We start from the raw sequence: 19,614 nt of genomic DNA, 5'->3' as shown, positions 1-19,614 counted from the left end.
ATCTCATCATGTCACATGTCACTTCGGGTATCTTTTAATAAAACCCCTTCCTGTATCAATCCCCTGCATGTCTTTAAAGATCTGGAAACACAGCCAGCACACCTGCAATCTCTAATCATCTGCTACACTGCTGTACCACATTCACAAAAATATGTGTCAGGGTTCAAGTACTAATCATAAAGGGCAAAATGTCTGCAGGAAGTGTTTATTGGGCACACAAAGGACTTCCTGTCAGACAACTGATAGATGATCATTAGAAGCAGTCGCAAGACAACCTATTGTGCTTGTACCCCTTAGCCGGAGAAACTGCGTGGCTTGTACATGTATGTTTGTGAATGTCACCCAGTCATTATCTTCTGTGTCTGCTCACTGAAATCAGAGGGTGCTTCACCTGGGGAAAGAAAGCTGTATAATGCTCTCCATTGATTAGGCTATCACCACCTGTTTCTAAAGGACTGCAGCAGATAAGCCTTGGCACTCGGTCATCCGTAGTGGAGACTGTGTTCGGCCATTATAGAGTTTGGTCTCTGCTACTGAGGGTAATTTTTGTATTCAGCTATAGTGATGGTCATGTCTAGGAGAACTCATGGAGAAGCATGTGATTTGTTTGATCAGCTGATAGATTTGCAAAGCTCTGATTTGCTGTGATCACATCCTGACCATGACTAGCAAATCAGAGACTTACACATGTCTATCACATGACCAAACTGATGACATACTTCACATGACCGTCACAATTCAGCTATTCTATAGTCCAGCAACTACCTGGGACACTGCTTGTAGTTTGGGGTGAATTTTGATGATGGTATTTTGCTATTCTAGCATAGGCTGTTAAGAGATCAGCTGTCAGTCCTTGATTTCCATGCCAAGGGTAAAGGCAATGAGAAGAGGTTGTAGCTTTGGGAGGGTTAGGCGATGAGGTGGGTTGTTGATAGGGCTAGGAGGGTAAGGTTACGGTTACATTTCAGGAAGGGTGTAAGGTTAATGGAAGCTGTTAGGACTATGTGTTACAAAGGGATTAACTCCAAAGGACACCTGAAGTGAGAGTTATATGGAGACTGCCATATTTCCTTTTAAACAATACCAGTTGCCTGGCAGCCCTGCTAATCTTTCATGGAATAGTAACGTGACAAATGCAGTCAATCTTCAGTCACACGTCTGATCTGCATGCTTGTTCAGGGTCTATGGCTAAAAGTATTAGAGGCAGAGCACCAACAGGGCAGCCAGGCAATGTTCATTGTTTAAAAGGAAATAAATATGTAAACTTGCATATTCCTCTCACTTCAGGGAGGGTTAGATGACAGGAAGGACAATAAGTGAGTCAGAAAGGGGTAAATGGTAAGGGGTAGGTTAGGGGTCAGGAAGGGGTTAACATTTAGGCTTCTTTCCCACCAGGACGTTGCGTTTTAGGGGACGTTAAGGTCGCATAACCTGCCCCTAACGCAACGCCTGGTGGTGTTGGAGCAGGACGCTACCAAGAGCCGCGTTATAAGCAGCTCTTGGTGCGCCTGCTCTGTCGGATGCGCTGCGGAGACCACGTGAGCGGAGCTCTCCGCATCACGTGGTCCCGCCAGCCAATCAGCGGCCGTTACTGGAAGTAAACACTGCAAGTGCAGTGAATGTAAAGTAGCCATGTGCCTGGCTACGTAGCGGCCTCTCCCCGCCTCCTCTCCGCACACAAAAAAACCCAAAAAAACACCCATATGGAGCATGTGCAACAGTCTAGAACGCACAGTATGCTGCACTTCAAACGAACGTGCAGCGTTACTGTGTAACGCAACGTGGGCACTGTGAACAGCCCATTGATTTTTTATTGCTGTGCGGTACAGGCTTCTCTAACGTGCGCCTGTAACGTCTCACTGTGAAAGCAGCCTCAGGGGATGATTAGCCTCAGGTGTCCTAATGGAGGTTTTCTGCTGAACAACACAAAGAATGACAAACTGCCCTGAAAAACTGCTCACACCCTCATGCGTTATAGGACACCTGAAGTGGGAGTGGTATGGAGGCTGCCATATTTTTTTTTTCCTTAAAGGGAAGGTCCAAGCAAAAAAAAAAAAGTTTCACTTACCTGGGGCTTCTACCAGCCCCATGTAGCCATCCTGTGCCCTTGTAGTCACTCACTGCTGCTCCAGTCCCCCGCTGGCAGCTTTCTGACCTCGGAGGTCAGGGCCACATTGCATACGTTTTTACGCACTTCAGCTAGTGCAGGAACAAAAATTTACGCGTTGCACCACTAACACGTAAAAATGTATGTGTTAATGTTCCTGCACTAGCGGGAATGTGTAAAAATGTACGCAATTCGGCCCTGACCTCCGAGGTCAGAAAGCTGCCAGCGGGGGACTGGAGCAGCAGTGAGTGACTACGAGGGCACAGGATGGCTGCATGGGGCTGGTAGAGGCCCCAGGTAAGTGAAACTCATTTTTTTTTTTGCTTGGACCTTCCCTTTAAGGAGGCTGCCATCTTTATTTTCTTTTAAACAGTGCACATTGTCTGGCAGTCCTGCTGATCCTCTGCCTCTAATACTGTTAACCACAGACCCTGAACAAGCATGTAGACTGGATGTTTCTGACTGAAGTCTGACTGGATTTTCTGCATGCTTGTTTCAGGTGTGATTCGGCTACTACTGATCCATGAAAGATCAGCAGAACACCAGGAAATTGATATTGTTTTAAAAGAAATAAATATGGAAGGCACCATAACTCTCAGTTCAGGTGTACGTTCAGCATTGTGGTGTTCTGGCAGGGTATGCTGGACATTGTAGTCCCACTGCTAGCATGACAGCTTTACAGAAAGTGAGAAGAACCTCCACGTGGTGAATAATCCCTTCTGTTTCAGTGAGTCATTCACGGTCACGTCACAGCTTTAGTTATGTCTGGGCTGCTGCTTGTGTGGCCAAATCTGTGCATTGTATGTTTCATGCCTCATGTCTTGTGGCCCCGCCCTGCACCTGGCTACACCCAATGCGCATGCTGAGATCACACATTCTTGGCCCTGGTTTCTTCTAGGATTGACTCCTAAATGAATGTGGCTCTGAGCTGAAAATTGCCGATTAGAGTGCGAAAGAGGTTTTAAGATCTTGTATCTTCAAAATAGATGGGCACCAGATGCTCCAGTGTGGTTTTATGTCATCGAACAGTAAAAAATGTATTGCCGTAATATCAGAGGATTTTCTTAAAGGGAACCTTAAGTGAGAGGTATATGGAGGCTCATTTAATTCATTTTAAACAATACCAGTTGCCTAGAGGTCCTGCAGATCAGGTGTTTCTGACAAAAATCTGATAAGGTTAGCTGCATGCTTGTTTAACGTTTGTGATTCAGACACTACTGCAGCCAAACAGATCAACAGGACACCACGCAACTGGTATTGTTTAAAAAGGAAATAAAAAAGGCAGCCTCCATATCCCTCTCACTTCAGATTCCTTTTAAAGGACAACTGAAGTGAGAATAATATGGAGGCTGCCGTATTTCCTTTTAAACAATACCAGTTGCCTGGCAGCTGTACTGGTCTATTTGGCAGCAGTAATGTCTGAATAACACCAGAAACAAGAATGCAGCTAATCTTGTCAGATCTAAGAATGTCAAAAACATGATCTGCTGCATGCTTGTTCAGGGGCTATGGCTAAATGTATTATGCCTGGTACACACAAAGAGATTTTCTGGCAGATTTGCTGCCAGATCGATTTCCAGCATGTCTGATCAGATTTCCAATTGATTTTTCTTTCACTTCTATGGAAAATCGACATACTGGAAATAGTCCATCTGGCAGTAAATCTGCCAGAAAATCTCATTGTGTGTACCAGGCATTAGAGGCAGAGGATCGGCAGGACAGCCAGGAAACTGGTATTGCTTAAAGGGGAACTGAAGAGAGAGGTATATGGAGGCTGCCATGTTTATTTGCTTTTAAGCAATACCAGTTGCCTGGCAGCCCTGCTGATCCTCTACCTCTAATACTATTAGCCATAGCCCCTGAACAAGCATGCAGCAGATTTTTCAGACTTTAAAGTCAGATCTGACAAGACTTGCTGCATGCTTGTTTCTGGTGTTAATCAGATACTACTGCAGAGAAATAGACCAGCAGGGATGCCAGGTAACTGGTATTGATTAAAAGGAAATAAATATGGCAGCCTCCGTATGCCTCTTACTTCAGATTCTCTTTCAAACTTTTATTTCCACCAAGAGTGGAACTTCCTCTCTAAGTTTTTGTCTTCCCGTTGTCCCTTTCTTCCTGCTCTTGAAATGCCCAGATCCATTTCGGAGCCTTTTTGTTGTCACTAGAGAAGTAAGAGAGGGAATTGTTCTTAGAGGACACTATATAGCTTTCTTAGACTTGATTTTTGAAGCATCCAGATATGTACCAGTAGTTGTGGCCTTGTCCTTTGACAGCCATATGGAATTAGCAGTGAGAATCTGTTTCCAGATCTGGAGGACTTGTTTTCTGCTAACCATAGATTGTCAGGTTATCAGTAGGTCGCAGAGCCAGTAGTGTCTTATTTAAAAGGAACTCAAGGTGAGAGGGATATGGAGGCTGAAATGTTTGTCTTTTTAAATAATGCACATTGCCTGGCTGCCCTGTTGATCCTCTGCCTCTAATACTTTAAGCTATATACCCTGAGCAAGCATGCCGATCAGATGTGTGATTGAAGCTTGACTGACAAGATTAGCTGCATGCTTGTTTCAGGTGTGTGATTTAGACCCTACTGACCAGAAAGATCAGCAGGATAGCCAGGCAACAAGTATTGTTTAAAAGGAAATAAATATGGCAGCTTCCATAGGTTACACACCTTGTGTTCCTTTTAGCAGAACCTGTTCCTGCTGTCTTCTGGCATAGCTGAAATACAGTTCCAATCATGAAGGGTGGCATTGTCCAGCATCTGAAAGCAATGCTTGTTGCAGAGCAGACAGGCTGAGGGAGAGTTATAATGTGCCCCAGAACTAGCACTGTATCCAGCGCTTTGTCAGAAGATGAACCATCTAGTAGGTTACCGAGATGTTGCACAGTCCAGGTGAGTTTGGAGGCACAGCTCTGATTGGGCGACGCTGTGTGCTGTATGAGCCAGTGCTGCCAGGTCACTCCTGTCAGATGCAGTTCTGCTAATACTAATACCCCCCATACAGTGGAGGAAATGCTGCTTCTCCATTATATATGATTATTGTCATTCTGAAGAATTGGGATCCAATGATCGGTGCTTCTTCATTTAATTTCTCTTCTCCCTGTTTATTACCTGTGTACTCTGTTCTTCCCGTTGTCTGTGGTTTATGTCTTGTGCGTCCGTTATGTTTAATACAGCCCAATAGAGTTATAAGTTCGGGATTGGTGATCAATGCCTCACATTGCAAACTTCAGTCAGGGTCAAGGGTTGCCTGGAAAAGGGGGCGGGGCTACATACTAACCTCCTGCTATATATAGATCAACATTTCTGCTGCTGAAACCAGGATTGCTGAGGTAAAAATGGGTACCGTGAATAGCGAGGAGAGGGCCAGCGCATACCACAAAGGCTGCATCTGAAATGACCAACAGCTCACATGCAGCACCTCTAATGAGCTATCTGCACACTTTGCATTCTATTCAGATGCAAATCATATGCATAACTACTATTATTTACCATGCAAACGGGAAACTCAGAAATACAGGCTGGGAGCAGCTAACCTGGTAGTTACATACGAGCAAAATTATGAAAGGGGGGGTGCGCATCCCTAAAAAAATGCTGCAATTGACTGGTTAATCGCTCAGGCATGCACCACCTCTATTAGCATGCCCTGCGTCCGTTTTGGACGCAGGGCATGCATTTTCAGCCTAATTGAGGTGGTGCATGCCTGAGTGATTAACCAGTCAATTGCAGCATGTTTTTAGGGTACCGTGAATAATTGTGCACACTCTGCTATACAGGATCTTCTAAAAAAATTAGCATATTGTGATAAAGTTCATTATTTTCTGTAATGTACTGATAAACATTAGACTTTTATATGTTTTAGATTAAAATACACACAACTGAAGTAGTTCAAGCCTTTTATTGTTTTAATATTGATGATTTTGGCATACAGCTCTTGAATACCCAAAATTGCTATCTCAAAAAATTAGCATATTTAACCCGACCAATAAAAGAAAAGTGTTTTTAAAACAAAAAAAGACAACCTTCAAATAATTATGTTCAGTTATGCACTCAATACTTGGTCGGGAGTCCTTTTGCAGAAATGACTGCTTCAATGCGGCATGGCATGGAGGCAATCAGCCTGTGGCACTGCTCAGGTGTTATGGAGGCCCAGGATGCTTCGATAGCGGCCTTAAGCTCATCCAGAGTGTTGGGTCTTGCGTCTCTCAACTTTCTCTTCACAATATCCCACAGATTCTCTATGGGGTTCAGGTCAGGAGAGTTGGCAGGCCAATTGAGCACAGTAATACCATGGTCAGTAAACCATTTACCAGTGGTTTTGGCACTGTGAGCAGGTGCCAGGTCGTGCTGAAAAATGAAATCTTCATCTCCATAAAGCTTTTCAGTAGATGGAAGCATGAACCCACTTTTGAACCAGAAACAGCGGCAGAAGCGCCTGACCTGGGCTACAGAGAAGCAGCACTGGACTGTTGATCAGTGGTCCAAAGTACTTTTTTCAATGAAAGCAACTTTTACATGTCATTCGGAAATCAAGGTGCCAGAGTCTGGAGGAAGACTGGGGAGAGGGTAATGCCAAAATGCCTGAAGTCCAGTGTCAAGTACCCACAGTCAGTGATGGTCTGGGGTGCCATGTCAGCTGCTGGTGTTGGTCCACTGTGTTTTATCAAGGGCAGGGTCAATGCAGCTAGCTATCAGGAGATTTTGGAGCACTTCATGCTTCTATCTGCTGAAAAGCTTTATGGAGATGAAGATTTCATTTTTCAGCACGGACTGGCTCACAGTGCCAAAACCACTGGTAAATGGTTTACTGACCATGGTATTACTGTGCTCAATTGGCCTGCCAACTCTCCTGACCTGAACCCCATAGAGAATCTGTGGGATATTGTGAAGAGAAAGTTGAGAGACGCAAGACCCAACACTCTGGATGAGCTTAAGGCCGCTATCGAAGCATCCTGGGCCTCCATAACACCTGAGCAGTGCCACAGGCTGATTGCCTCCATGCCACGCCGCATTGAAGCAGTCATTTCTGCAAAAGGATTCCCGATCAAGTATTGAGTGCATAACTGAACATAATTATTTGAAGGTTGACTTTTTTTGTTTTAAAAACACTTTTCTTTGATTGGTCGGATGAAATATGCTAATTTTTTGAGATAGGAAATTTGGGTTTTCATGAGCTGTATGCCAAAATCATTAATATTAAAACAATAAAAAGCTTGAAATACTTCAGTTGTGTGTATTTGAATCTAAAATATATAAAAGTCTAATGCTTATCAGTACATTACAGAAAAAAATGAACTTTATTACAATATGCTAATTTTTTGAGAAGATCCTGTATGTCATTAAAGTGTTTATTTAAAGTAACCCAGGTATTGCCTACATCTAGGAACAGGGGTTTATTGAATGACAAGCATGCTGATGAATTATAACACTGGGTGTAAAGCAATTTGTTGGATATAACTAGGTTTAAAAACGCTTGAAGGACCATTATTGCTAACATATGTAAAATGTGCATTTGTTATACTTTTGTCCCTGAGTAAAATGCACTATAAATTACTTTTTTTCCCCTATGTTCCTGTCACTTAGAGAGTGCAGTAGAAATCTGTCAGATTTTGGACTAATCCATCTCCTCACGGGAAATCTGACAGGGCTGTGGAGTCGGAGTCGTGGAGTCGGGCAATTTTGGGTGCCTGGAGTCGGGAAAAAATGCACCGACTCCGACTCCTAATGAATTTGTAACTGTAATTAAAATAAAAAATATGATCAAATGTTCTATTTCTCAGATAATAGTCATTAAAAATAATGTATATATATATACAGTATATATACAGTAATAGCTGTGCTTAGTCCACAAAAATGAAATAAACCAATCAAAATTAGTTACTTGTGCTGCTTCAATAAAGCAGTCCCCGTATTTTTAAGGTCAGATATACATATCTGATTGTGACTGTATATATGATGTGTACACAGGAATCTCTTATATATACTAAATAACCTCTATGCTGTAAGAATAAAGCCTGATGTGTAGCTGTGTCACTAATAGAGATGGTCAACGAGATGGAAATAATTCTGCATTGATGCTGATTTATGCAAATGTATGCACTCCCTTTGCTGATGAAATCAAATAATTTGATATGTTGTTAAAATTTGGTTTGGTGACTACAAATTAAAGGGTAACTGAGACGGATGAAAAGTAAAGTTTTATACATACCTGGGGCTTCCTCCAGCCCCCTTCAGGCTAATCAGTCCCTCGCTGTCCTCCACCACCCGGATCTTCTGCTATGAGTCCTGGTAATTCAGCCAGTCAGCGCTGTCCGGCCGCATGCCGCTCCCACAGCCAGGAACATTCTGCACCTGCGCAATAGTGCTGCACAGGTGTAGTATGCTCCTGGCGGCGGAGTGTGTGCATGCGCACTACGCCTGACTGGCTCAAGTACCTGGACTCATAGCAGAAGATCCAGGTGGCGGAGGAGGACAACGAGGGACTGATTATCCTGAAGGCGGCTGGAGGAAGCCCCAGGTATGTATAAAACTTTAATTTCATCTGTCTCAGGTTTACTTTGTTACACAGTAGTACTATACTCTACATATGCACTCCCCACAGAGCTGCAGGGAATCCACTGAGAATGCTGTGCACATTAAACACAGAGGTGTTGTCTGTTTACAATCTCCTCATTCCCCTGCAGAGTACCTGCACATCATTATTACATGTACCCACACTTACACTGCCTAGGGCCTGATAGATGTTCTTTGTTCCGGTTTGTACCTTTTACAAGTACTCTTACCAAGGACTAGTTTTAGTCTAAAGGGAATAAATATAGTAGTCTACATATCCTTCTCACTTCAGTTGTCTTGTAAAATTCCTAAGCGTTGGCAGTTAAGAGACGAATTTCATGTTACATACTTTTAATCAACAAAATTGTAATATGCAAATTAGAGGAGTCGGAGTCGGTGGAATCCTAAACTGAGGAGTCGGAGTCGGTGGATTTTTGGACCGACTCCACAGCCCTGAAATCTGAGAAATTCCTTTGTTAGAAAGCACTCCCTGGATGGGGTGGAAAATTACAACTGCCAGAATTGTGTGGACTGGAGCAGACTGGCTTTCTAGCACCATTGTAAATTTCTTTCTAAGGAATGCTTTAAGAAGACTGCCTGGTACACACAATGCAAATCCTGTCAGATCGACGGGTCGAATCAATTATTTGACATGTCCGATCTGCTCCCGATCGATACCTGGATCAATTTTCAGATTACTTAATAAAGATCATTACTGCACAAAATTGATCCCATTACGGTTCGGGAGCATGTCAGACATGCTGGAAGTTATCTATTCGACCCGTCGATGTGACGGTTAGCTGCATTGTGCGTACTAGCTGTCGACATGAGCTTCCTGCACAGGCACAGAACTCTCCTGGCTCCGGGAGCGTGCACTGCGCAGGCACCGACTGGCTGAAGATACCGGGACCCGTTATAGAAGACAGAGGATGGTGCCAAGGATGCGATCAAGCAGGAGGGGGCTGGAGGAAGCCCCAGGTATGTATACATTTCTCACCAGTGGGATGCAGAGCCAGGGCCGGGCCGAGGGAGAGGCTCCAGCCTCAGGGCGCAGTGTAGGAGGGGGCGCAGAATTCATTCAGCTGTCATTCCTAATTGTGTTTGAAGCAGATATAAATAAGAAAAGGGGATACATGGCAGTGACTGCAAGCCAGATAACTAGATATTAAGGTGTTGGGGAGGTTGTGGGCCCTGTGGCGCTTCTTAGTCTAATAGAAATCAGTGTGTGACGGCTGGGGTGGGAGGCATGGGGGGCGCACTTTGGTGTCTCAGCCTTGGGTGCTGGATGACCTTGTCCCGGCTCTGTGCAGGGCCTCCGAGGACAGGAAGGAGAATGGCTGCCGGCAATCTGGAACCCGGAGGTGAGTTGAAACGCCCTCTGCGCACTGCACTCTGCACAGACCTCCCGGTGGCCTTGACGAGTCAGGCTCGGAGTTACCGCTCTGAGCTGCGATTTTCTGCCCCTGACTCAGGGTTACTGCCAGGGAGGTTAAAGTAAATACTTAAAATCCCTCTTCAGGAGATGTGACAGTCTAAAATCTGATTTGCATAATTTTTTTTTTTGCTGCACGCAGCTAGCACTTTGCTAGCTGCGTGCAGTGCCCGATCGCCGCCGCTACCCGCCGATCCGCCGCTATATGCGTCGCTGCAGCCGCCCCCCCCCCCCCCCCAGACCCCGTGCGCTGCCTGGCCAATCAGTGCCAGGCAGCGCCATGGGGTGGATCGGAGTCCCCTATGACGTCACGACGTCGATGACGTCATCCCGCCCCGTCGCCATGGCGACGGGGGAAGCCCTCCAGGAGATCCCGTTCGTTGAACGGGATCTCCTGATCTCCGATCGCCGGCGGCTGAGCAGCGGCTATCATGTAGCGAGACCTCGTTAAAAAAACGTATTAGCTGCCCCCTGGCGGATTTTGCCAAACCGCCAGGAGGGTTAAAGCACAACTGTAACCTTTAAAAAATAAAAAGTCAGATACTCGCCTAAGAGAAGGGAAGGTTGTGGATCCATTAGAGCCTTCCCATTCCTCTCTGCGTCCCCTCGTTCCACCATTGGGCCCACCATTTCAGCCTTCAGCTTTAATGTTGAAGAGGCCTTTGGGTCTCCTCGGAAGACCACTGGAATAGTCGGGTCCCCGAGTACTTCCAAAGAGGCTCCGGACTGTGCATGCACAAGTTCTTTGTGGAGCCGCTCATCTTCAGAACTACTTGGAGACCCGTGTACTTCTCAGGAGAGCCAAGACGCAGCCAGTGGGAGATTTGAACGGGAGGTCAGCAGTGGAACAAGGGAACCCAGAAAGGTACGGGAAGGAAAGGGACTTCCTCTTTTTAGCGAGTATCGAACGTTTTTGTTTAAAAAGTACAATCTCTGGGTCTGTAATTTTTAAACTTGCCTTAGAGCTTAGTGAACCAACGATTTGGAATGAGTCTGTGGTTCTTGTGTGTGTACAAAATAACGGTGAAGGAGAATGAGTGTGATGGTTTCCAGTCTCTACAGGGTGGTCATACGCTTCTGTTTCTATCCTTTATTGTGAGAATCATTGAGGGCGGTTCCTTTAATAACCATCTATTGATGTGATTGGTTGAGCAGATGCGGGGTGGTGGATTGTGGGGTGTTTTGTGATGTGTCTTTGTGGTGGTATTTCCCTTTCCAGCAATAGAAGTCTGGTGAATCAATCTTTTTGGGTGATTAGTCGTCCAGTACTGTATATGTAAATCTGTCCATCAGTATTGAGCAGCCTTTTCGCTTGATACAGGTCCATATAGATATTGATGGGGTTTTTGGTGACTCAAATAGACTTAACTGTTGACGTTTGTACAAGTTCTATTTTTTTCCTCCACCTTTCCAGGGCATTATGGGAGAAGGTAAGCAAAGGATTTGATGTTTCCTGTTGTAGGCCACAGATAGCCAATTCATGTGCCTTCTTGGTGGTCTCGTCCCTCTTGGGTTGGGTATTTTAGATGGCCCGAAGGAAAGGGAGGGATCCTAACATGATCCAAGCCGAATGTGAATGTTATGAAAACTTTTTTGCTATATGTTTGACCTTTGGCAGCCCGTCAGACTGGCTCCGGAGAGGGAATTTATCAAATCTCTCATGGCCATCGGGAAGCGGCTGGCCACCCTTCCAACCAAGGAGCAGAAGACCCAGCGCCTCATCTCTGAGCTCTCTCTGCTTAACCACAAGCTGCCAGCCCGTGTCTGGCTGCCCACTGCTGGATTTGACCACCACGTTGTGCGGATACCCAATACCCAGGCTGTCGTGCTCAACTCCAAGGACAAGGTACGTGAATGGCACTCACTTTCCAAATACACGCAAACTCTACTGAAAACGTTAAGGTGGCCATACATTATTTGATTTGCCAACAGATCGACCATTAGATAGGTCCATTGGAAATCACTGTGCGTGGGCAGGCAATAGTTGCCTTTCTGATCAGATTTGATCAGAGAGGCATCTATTGCCTGCTCTCACATTGCACAGCGATTTCCAATAGATTTCAGCATAAAATCTATTGGAAATCGTCTCAGTGCTGCCACTGACTCCACCCCCCATTGAGCCCTTGCAACTAAGATTTTCCAGTATTCCTAATCAATAAATTTCAGATGGAAATCGATCTAATGATTGATTGGACAGCTATGTTGTGGCACCAATTCGATAAAATTATCATAAATTGAGCAATGTATGGCACCCTTAGTTTTTAGTTTTAGATGCACAGGGAAGAGTTAATGACTCTTGTTGGATGGGTTTCTGTTGTAGACATTTCCCTTCCTGGTGATATCGATAGATGTGGGGAAATGTCTCCAGCAGTGACAAGACAAATAACAAATATATTGCGCTTTTCTCCCAACGGACTCAAAGCGCCACTAGGCAATAGCTCAGTAGGCAATAGCAGTGTTAGGGAGTCTTGCCCAAGGTCCCCTTACTGAATAGGTGCTGGCTTACTGAACAGGAAGAGCCAAGATTCGAACCCAGGTCACCTGTGGCAGAGGCAGGCTGCGGCGGGAGTAGGGGGTGGTGGCGGCGGGAGTAGGGGGCGGTGGCGGCAGGAGTAGGGGGTTGGGCAACGAACCCCCTCGATTTTGCCCCAGTATAGGGAGTATAGTCACCCCAGGAGTGCTAGTATAATTGACCCAGTATAGGTAGTATAGTTATCCCTGTATAGTTAGCATAGGTGCCCCCAGTATAGCTAGCATAGGTGCCCCCAGTATAGCTAGTATTGTTGCCCCTGTATAGCTAGCATAGGTGCCCCCAGTATAGCTAGTATTGTTGCCCCTGTATAGTTAGCATAGGTGCCCCCAGTATAGCTAGTATTGTTGCCCCTGTATAGTTAGCATAGGTGCCCCCAGTATAGCTAGTATTGTTGTCCCTGTATGGTTAGCATAGGTTCCCCCAGTATAGCTAGTATAGTTGTCCCTGTATAGTTACAGGGACAACTATACTAGCTATACTGGGGACAACTATGCTAACTATACAGGGGCAACAATACTAGCTATACTGGGGGAACCTATGCTACACAGGGGCTACAGTGGGGGAACCTATGCTATGCAGGGGCTACAGTGGTGTGAAAAACTATTTGCCCCCTTCCTGATTTCTTATTCTTTTGCATGTTTGTCACACTTAAATGTTTTTGCTCATCAAAAACCGTTAACCATTAGTTAAAGATAACATAATTGAACACAAAATGCAGTTTTAAATGATGGTTTTTATTATTTAGTGAGAAAAAAAACTCAAAACCTACATGGCCCTGTGTGAAAAAGAAATTGCCCCCTGAACCTAATAACTGGTTGGGCCACCCTTAGCAGCAATAACTGCAATCAAGCGTTTGTGATAACTTGCAACAAGACTTTTACAGCGCTCTGGAGGAATTTTGGCCCACTCATCTTTGCAGAATTGTTGTAATTCAGCTTTATTTGAGGGTTTTCTAGCATGAACTACCTTTTTAAGGTCATGCCACAACATTTCAATAGGATTCAGGTCAGGGCTTTGAGTAGGCCACTCCAAAGTCTTCATTTTGTTTTTCTTCAGCCATTCGGAGGTTGATTTGCTGGTGTCTTTTGGGTCATTGTCCTGCTGCAGCACCCAAGATCGCTTCAGCTTGAGTTGACGAACAGATGGCCGGACATTCTCCTTCAGGATTTTTTGGTAGACAGTAGAATTCATGGTTCCATCTATCACAGCAAGCCTTCCAGGTCCTGAAGCAGCAAAACAACCCCAGACCATCACACTACCACCACCATATTTTACTGTTGGTATGATGTTCTTTTGCTGAAATGCTGTGTTACTTCTACGACAGATTTAACAGGACACGCACCTTCCAAAAAGTTCAACTTTTGTCTCGGCGGTCCACAAGGTATTTTCCAACAAGTCTTGGCAATCATTGAGATGTTTTTTTTAGCAAAATTGAGATGAGCCTTAATGTTCTTTTTGCTTAAAAGTGGTTTGCGCCTTGGATATCTGCCATGCAGGCCGTTTTCGCCCAGGCTCTTTCTTATGCTGGAGTTGTGAACAGTGACCTTAATTGAGGCAAGTGAGGCCTGCAGTTCTTTAGATGTTGTCCTGGGGCCTTTTGTGGACTCTCGGATGAGTTTTCTCTGCGCTCTTGGGGTAATATTGGTCGGCCAGCCACTCCTGGGAAGGTTCATCACTGTTCCATGTTTTTGCCATTTGTGGATAATGGCTCTCACTGTGGTTCGCTGGAGTCCCAAAGCTTTAGAAATGGCTTTATAACCTTTACCAGACTGATAGATCTCAATTACAGTACTTTTGTTCTCATTTGTTCCTGAATTTCTTTGGATCTTGGCATGATGTCTAGCTTTTGAGGTGCTTTTGGTCTACTTATCTGTGTCAGATAGCTCCTATTTAAGTGATTTCTTGATTGAAACAGGTGTGGCAGTAATCAGGCCTGGGGGTGACTACAGAAATTGAACTCCGGTGTGATAAACCACAGTTAAGTTATTTTTTAACAAGGGGGGCAATCACTTTTTCACACAGGGCCATGTAGGTTTGGAGTTTTTTTCCTCGCTAAATAATAAAAACCATAATTTAAAACTGCATTTTGTGTTCAATTATGTTATCTTTAACTAATGGTTAACGGTTTTTGATGAGCAGAAACATTTAATTGTGACAAACATGCAAAAGAATAAGAAATCAGGAAGGGGGCAAATCGTTTTTCACACCACTGTATACTGGGGGAACCTATGCTAACTATACAGGGGCAACAATACTAGCTATACTGGGGCACCTATGCTAACTATACAGGGGCAACAATACTAGCTATACTGGGGGCACCTATGCTAACTATACAGGGACAACTATACTAGCTATACTGGGGGCACCTATGCTAACTATACAGGGGCAACAATACTAGCTATACTGGGGGCACCTATGCTAACTATACAGGGACAACTATACTAGCTATACTGGGGGCACCTATGCTAACTATACAGGGGCAACAATACTAGCTATACTGGGGGCACCTATGCAAACTTTACAGGGACAACTATACTAGCTATACTGGGGGCAACTATGCTAAAGTTAGCATAGGTGCCCCCAGTATAGCTAGTATAGTTGTCCCTGTATAGTTAGCATAGGTGTCCCCAGTATAGCTAGTATAGTTGTCCCTGTATAGTTAGCATAGGTGCCCCCAGTATAGCTAGTATTGTTGCCCCTCTATAGTTAGCATAGGTGCCCCCAGTATAGCTAGTATAGTTGTCCCTGTAAAGTTAGCATAGGTGCCCCCAGTATAGCTAGTATAGTTAATTAGCATAGGTGCCCCTAGTATAGCCAGCATAGTTGCCCCTGTATAGTTGGCCTAGTTGCCCCAGTGCATGCTCCACCCCGTGGCTGCCTGCTCCTGTGAGCTGGCGGCCACTTCCTCCATAGTCCCCACCGCCCCTCTCCTCCGTGCATGCGTCATAATCTCACAGCTACTGTGTAGAGTCAGGAAGCAGGAGAGCGGCTCCTTGTAGCAGTGATGTATATTGCCGTTACTGTGGGAACCGCTGCCCTGCTTCCTGACTCTACACAGCAGCCGTGGGATGCGCCCGCACTGCTGTCAGAGGAGCTGCTGCACGGCCCGGCGCAAAACATCGCGGGCTGGGGCTTAGGGATCCCTGCTATAAACTGTATTGATTGTTCTGTGTGGTGGAGTCTCTAGAACTTCTTACCAATCGGAGATCCTTGTTACAGGCCCCATACTTGATCTATGTGGAGGTTCTTGAGTGTGATAACTTTGAGACTTCCTCGGTGCCGGTCAGGATCCCGGAGAACAGGATCCGCAGCACGCGGTCGGTGGAGAACCTTCCAGAGTGCGGCATCACCCATGAGCAAAGGGCGAGCAGCTTCACTACGGTCCCCAATTATGACAACGATGATGAGGCGTGGTCGGTAGATGACATCGGCGAGTTGCAGGTAGAGGTGAGTGCTGTTGTGTTTGGTGACGGGTGTCACTCCAGGGTGGGAGCTTAATGGCGGTATGTTGTCCCTTTCTCCACAGCTGCCAGAACTTCACACCAACAGCTGTGACAACATCTCCCAGTTCTCTGTGGACAGCATCACCAGCCAGGAGAGCAAGGAACCCGTATTCATTGCAGCCGGAGACATCCGGTGAGTAAGGAGGTGGGGAGGGGGCGGGAGAAAGGTCACGCCACCTACACCTGATATTTCAGTTTTGTGAAATCTTGGGGTTCCTACACCTTTCAGATTGAAGTCTTTCAGAATGGAATACTGAGTTGTGAGCGACGTGTTGTTGGCGGTGGCGCCGGCACCTTGCAGATACATCATTCATGATCTACCCACTCTTGTACATACTCTTAAATATGATCCTTTGGACGGATCAACCAAAGTGACAAAAAAGTTGCTTATCTTTTTCAGCTGTTCGTTTCCATTTCTTTAGGCTACTTTCACACATTGTGCAGTGCGATTGGTGACATGAGATGCCGCCAAAGGACAATCGCACGGCACCATTTCCTCTTGTACAGCCCTGTGGCAGACTGCGGTGACAGGGTAGTATGCATAGTCCCGTCCCCGCTCAGTGACCTGCTCCCTGCTGGATAGAAAGTACATCAGTAGATTACTGTTCTGCGTCAGTTAAGACGTATTGTGTTGCCATGGACTTGCTTTGCGCCATAATTCAAGAGGTAGGCACGGATCATGTGGCAACGCACTGTAGACTTTATGGAGGCTTAGCGCTGGTTTGGCTATTTCTATCGCACCTCATCGCCATGGTGTGTAAGTCCCTATAGACTTGAATTGCCCTCATGACAAGCTGTGGCAGGGGAGAGTACCCCATTGCGCTGTTCCTCTCCATGTGTGGCGAGAGGTGCTGTATCTGCCTCCCCAGTGACAGGCACTGTGATCACTCTTGAGAGTAAATTGTCACATGATCATTAGGCCAGTGTGACTCAGAAGACATTGTGCAGCCTGGGAATTGACTTGCGATCACGGCCAGATTTATACTTTGTGCCCCTAGGCCAAGTGATAGGCAATCTTGGCTCTCCAGCTGTTACAGAACTACAAGTCCCACAATGCATTTCAGGAGTCTGACAGCCACAGTCATGATTCTTAAAGGCAAATGCATTGTGGGACTTGTAGTTCCGTAACAGCTGGAGAGCCAAGTTTGCCTATCACTGCCCTAGACTAAGTATGTTGTGGCTCGCCATTCATGTGCTGCAGTGCCCTCCCATCCTATGTGCAGCCCTCTCCCACTCCTTCTATGTGTATCATCCTTGTACTGTAGCCCTTCTACTTCACAAACCGCTACCTTGGGCATCCGTTTCCCTTTGTCATGTTTGCTCCCCATTTTCAACCTCTTTAATGTTCAGGCGTGCCCTTTGGCTGCAGCCGCCCAGGGCTCAGGCCTTTGTGGCTTCTGCAGAAATCAGGCCCTGAATGTGATCCGGAGCAGGGTAGGCAAATATAACCATCCAGCGCACTCTGTGTGGATGGGACATCATAGTAAAGGTAGCACTCTAGTGGGGTCACTGAAACTATCAGAACTATAGAATAGATGGAACTATTGGTGGAGGAAACTGGTGGAACTGTAATGAAGGGAGCTATAATGGGGAGCACTTTAGTAAAAAAAGAAGCACTGTAAAGGTGGCCATACACTGGTTGATTTGTCATCAAATTGACCAACAGATAGATCCCTCTCTGATCGAATCTGATCAGTGAGTGATTGTATGGCTGCCTTTACTTCAAACAGATTGTGAATCGATTTCAGCATGAAACCGATCACAATCTGTGAAGCTGCCGCCGCCCCCCCTGCATACATTACTTGATCCGGCCGGCACGAGTCCCCTGGTCTCTGCTGTCTTCTTCTTCTCCGTGCTCGGCTCCTCCAGCTTCAATGAACTTCCTGCCGGGGAAGTTTAAACAGTAGAGGGCGCTCTCTAAAATACGCATGACAAAACCGCATGCAATTTCCCTATTAAATACATTAGCGGCAATTCGCATAGCGGGGTGCGAATTCTGAGGGCTCTTGCGTGCATATTTCTCCCACACAGAAAAACGCTCAGGATTACTGACAAGTGGAAACAGGGCCATCCACTTGTATTGGCTATGCGAATCCACATGCAGACAACGCATGCGGATTCGCGATAGGGGAAACGGGCCCTGAGGGACACATTGCAGACACTGTGGTTGTGTTTTTAAGACTGTGGAGCAAACTGTTGCAAATTAATTATAATGCTCAATATTTAATAATAAAACTTTAAAATCATCAGCAGGGTAATTGCAAAGATGTGTTCATCTAAGCCAGAGGTGCCCACACTTTTTCGACTTGTATGCTACTTTAAAAAATTAGCAAGTCAAAATGATCTACCTATGTACAATTTTAGGAGCACACTTGTATATACAGAATGGAAAATGTAGTGCAGTCGGGATCTACCATGAAGTACTTCACGATCTACCTAAAGGTGGCCACACTCTATACAATAAAATGATCCAATTTTATGGCAATTCGATAAAAACGATCGGATCTCCCGAAAAAAATTGAAAGCTTTTTTTTTTTTTTTTTTTCATTCGACTGAAAAATCCGATCGGATTTCCCGTTACATAGTTACATAGTTATTTTGGTTGAAAAAAGACATACGTCCATCGAGTTCAACCAGTATAAAGTACAACACCAGCCTGCTCCCTCACATATCCCTGTTGATCCAGAGGAAGGCGAAAAAACTCCCACAAGGCATGGTCCAATTAGCCCCAAAAGGGAAAAATTCCTTCCTGACTCCAGATGGCAATCAGATAAAATCCCTTAATCAACATCATTAGGCATAACCTAGTAATTGTAGCCATGGATGTCTTTCAACGCAAGGAAAGCATCTAAGCCCCCTTTAAATGCAGGTATAGAGTTTGCCATAACGACTTCCTGTGGCAATGCATTCCACATCTTAATCACTCTTACTGTAAAGAACCCTTTCCTAAATAAATGGCTAAAACGTTTTTCCTCCATGCGCAGATCATGTCCTCTAGTCCTTTGAGAAGGCCTAGGGACAAAAAGCTCATCCGCCAAGCTATTATATTGCCCTCTGATGTATTTATACATGTTAATTAGATCTCATCTAAGGCGTCTTTTCTCTAGACTAAATAAACCCAGATTATCTAACCTTTCTTGGTAAGCGAGACCTTCCATCCCACGTATCAATTTTGTAGCTCGTCTCTGCACCTGCTCTAAAACTGCAATATCTTTTTTGTAATGTGGTGCCCAGAACTGAATTCCATATTCCAGATGTGGCCTTACTAGAGAGTTAAACAGGGGCAATATTATGCTAGCATCTCGAGTTTTTATTTCCCTTTTAATGCATCCCAAAATTTTGTTCGCTTTAGCTTCAGCGGCTTGGCATGGAGTACGATTATTTAACTTGTTGTCGATGAGTACTCCTAAGTCCTTCTCCAAGTTTGATGTTCCCAACTGTATCCCATTTATTTTGTATGGTGCTAGACCATTGGTACGACCA

The 19,614-nt window shown here is 45.2% G+C and overlaps 1 protein-coding gene across 4 annotated transcripts in view; it reads left to right on the top strand.

Annotated features, from left to right (window-relative positions):
• The window catches only part of PI4KB (phosphatidylinositol 4-kinase beta), a 77,026-nt gene that overhangs the window by 39,462 nt on the left and 17,950 nt on the right, over nt 1–19,614 (top strand). For 3 of the 4 annotated variants that reach the window (XM_068252484.1, XM_068252481.1, XM_068252482.1), the window contains 3 exons: nt 11,714–11,941; nt 15,848–16,075; nt 16,155–16,264. In XM_068252484.1, coding sequence (XP_068108585.1) covers nt 11,714–11,941; nt 15,848–16,075; nt 16,155–16,264 — 566 coding nt within the window. The remainder of the gene's footprint in view (nt 1–11,713; nt 11,942–15,847; nt 16,076–16,154; nt 16,265–19,614) is intronic. The other variant, XM_068252483.1, reaches the window with a different exon arrangement.

Source organism: Hyperolius riggenbachi, chromosome 9, assembly GCF_040937935.1.
Source record: "Hyperolius riggenbachi isolate aHypRig1 chromosome 9, aHypRig1.pri, whole genome shotgun sequence".
Classification (NCBI taxonomy): domain Eukaryota; kingdom Metazoa; phylum Chordata; class Amphibia; order Anura; family Hyperoliidae; genus Hyperolius; species Hyperolius riggenbachi.
The sequence above is the reverse complement of the archived record's forward strand: the minus strand, read 5'-3'. Positions and strand labels throughout refer to the sequence as shown.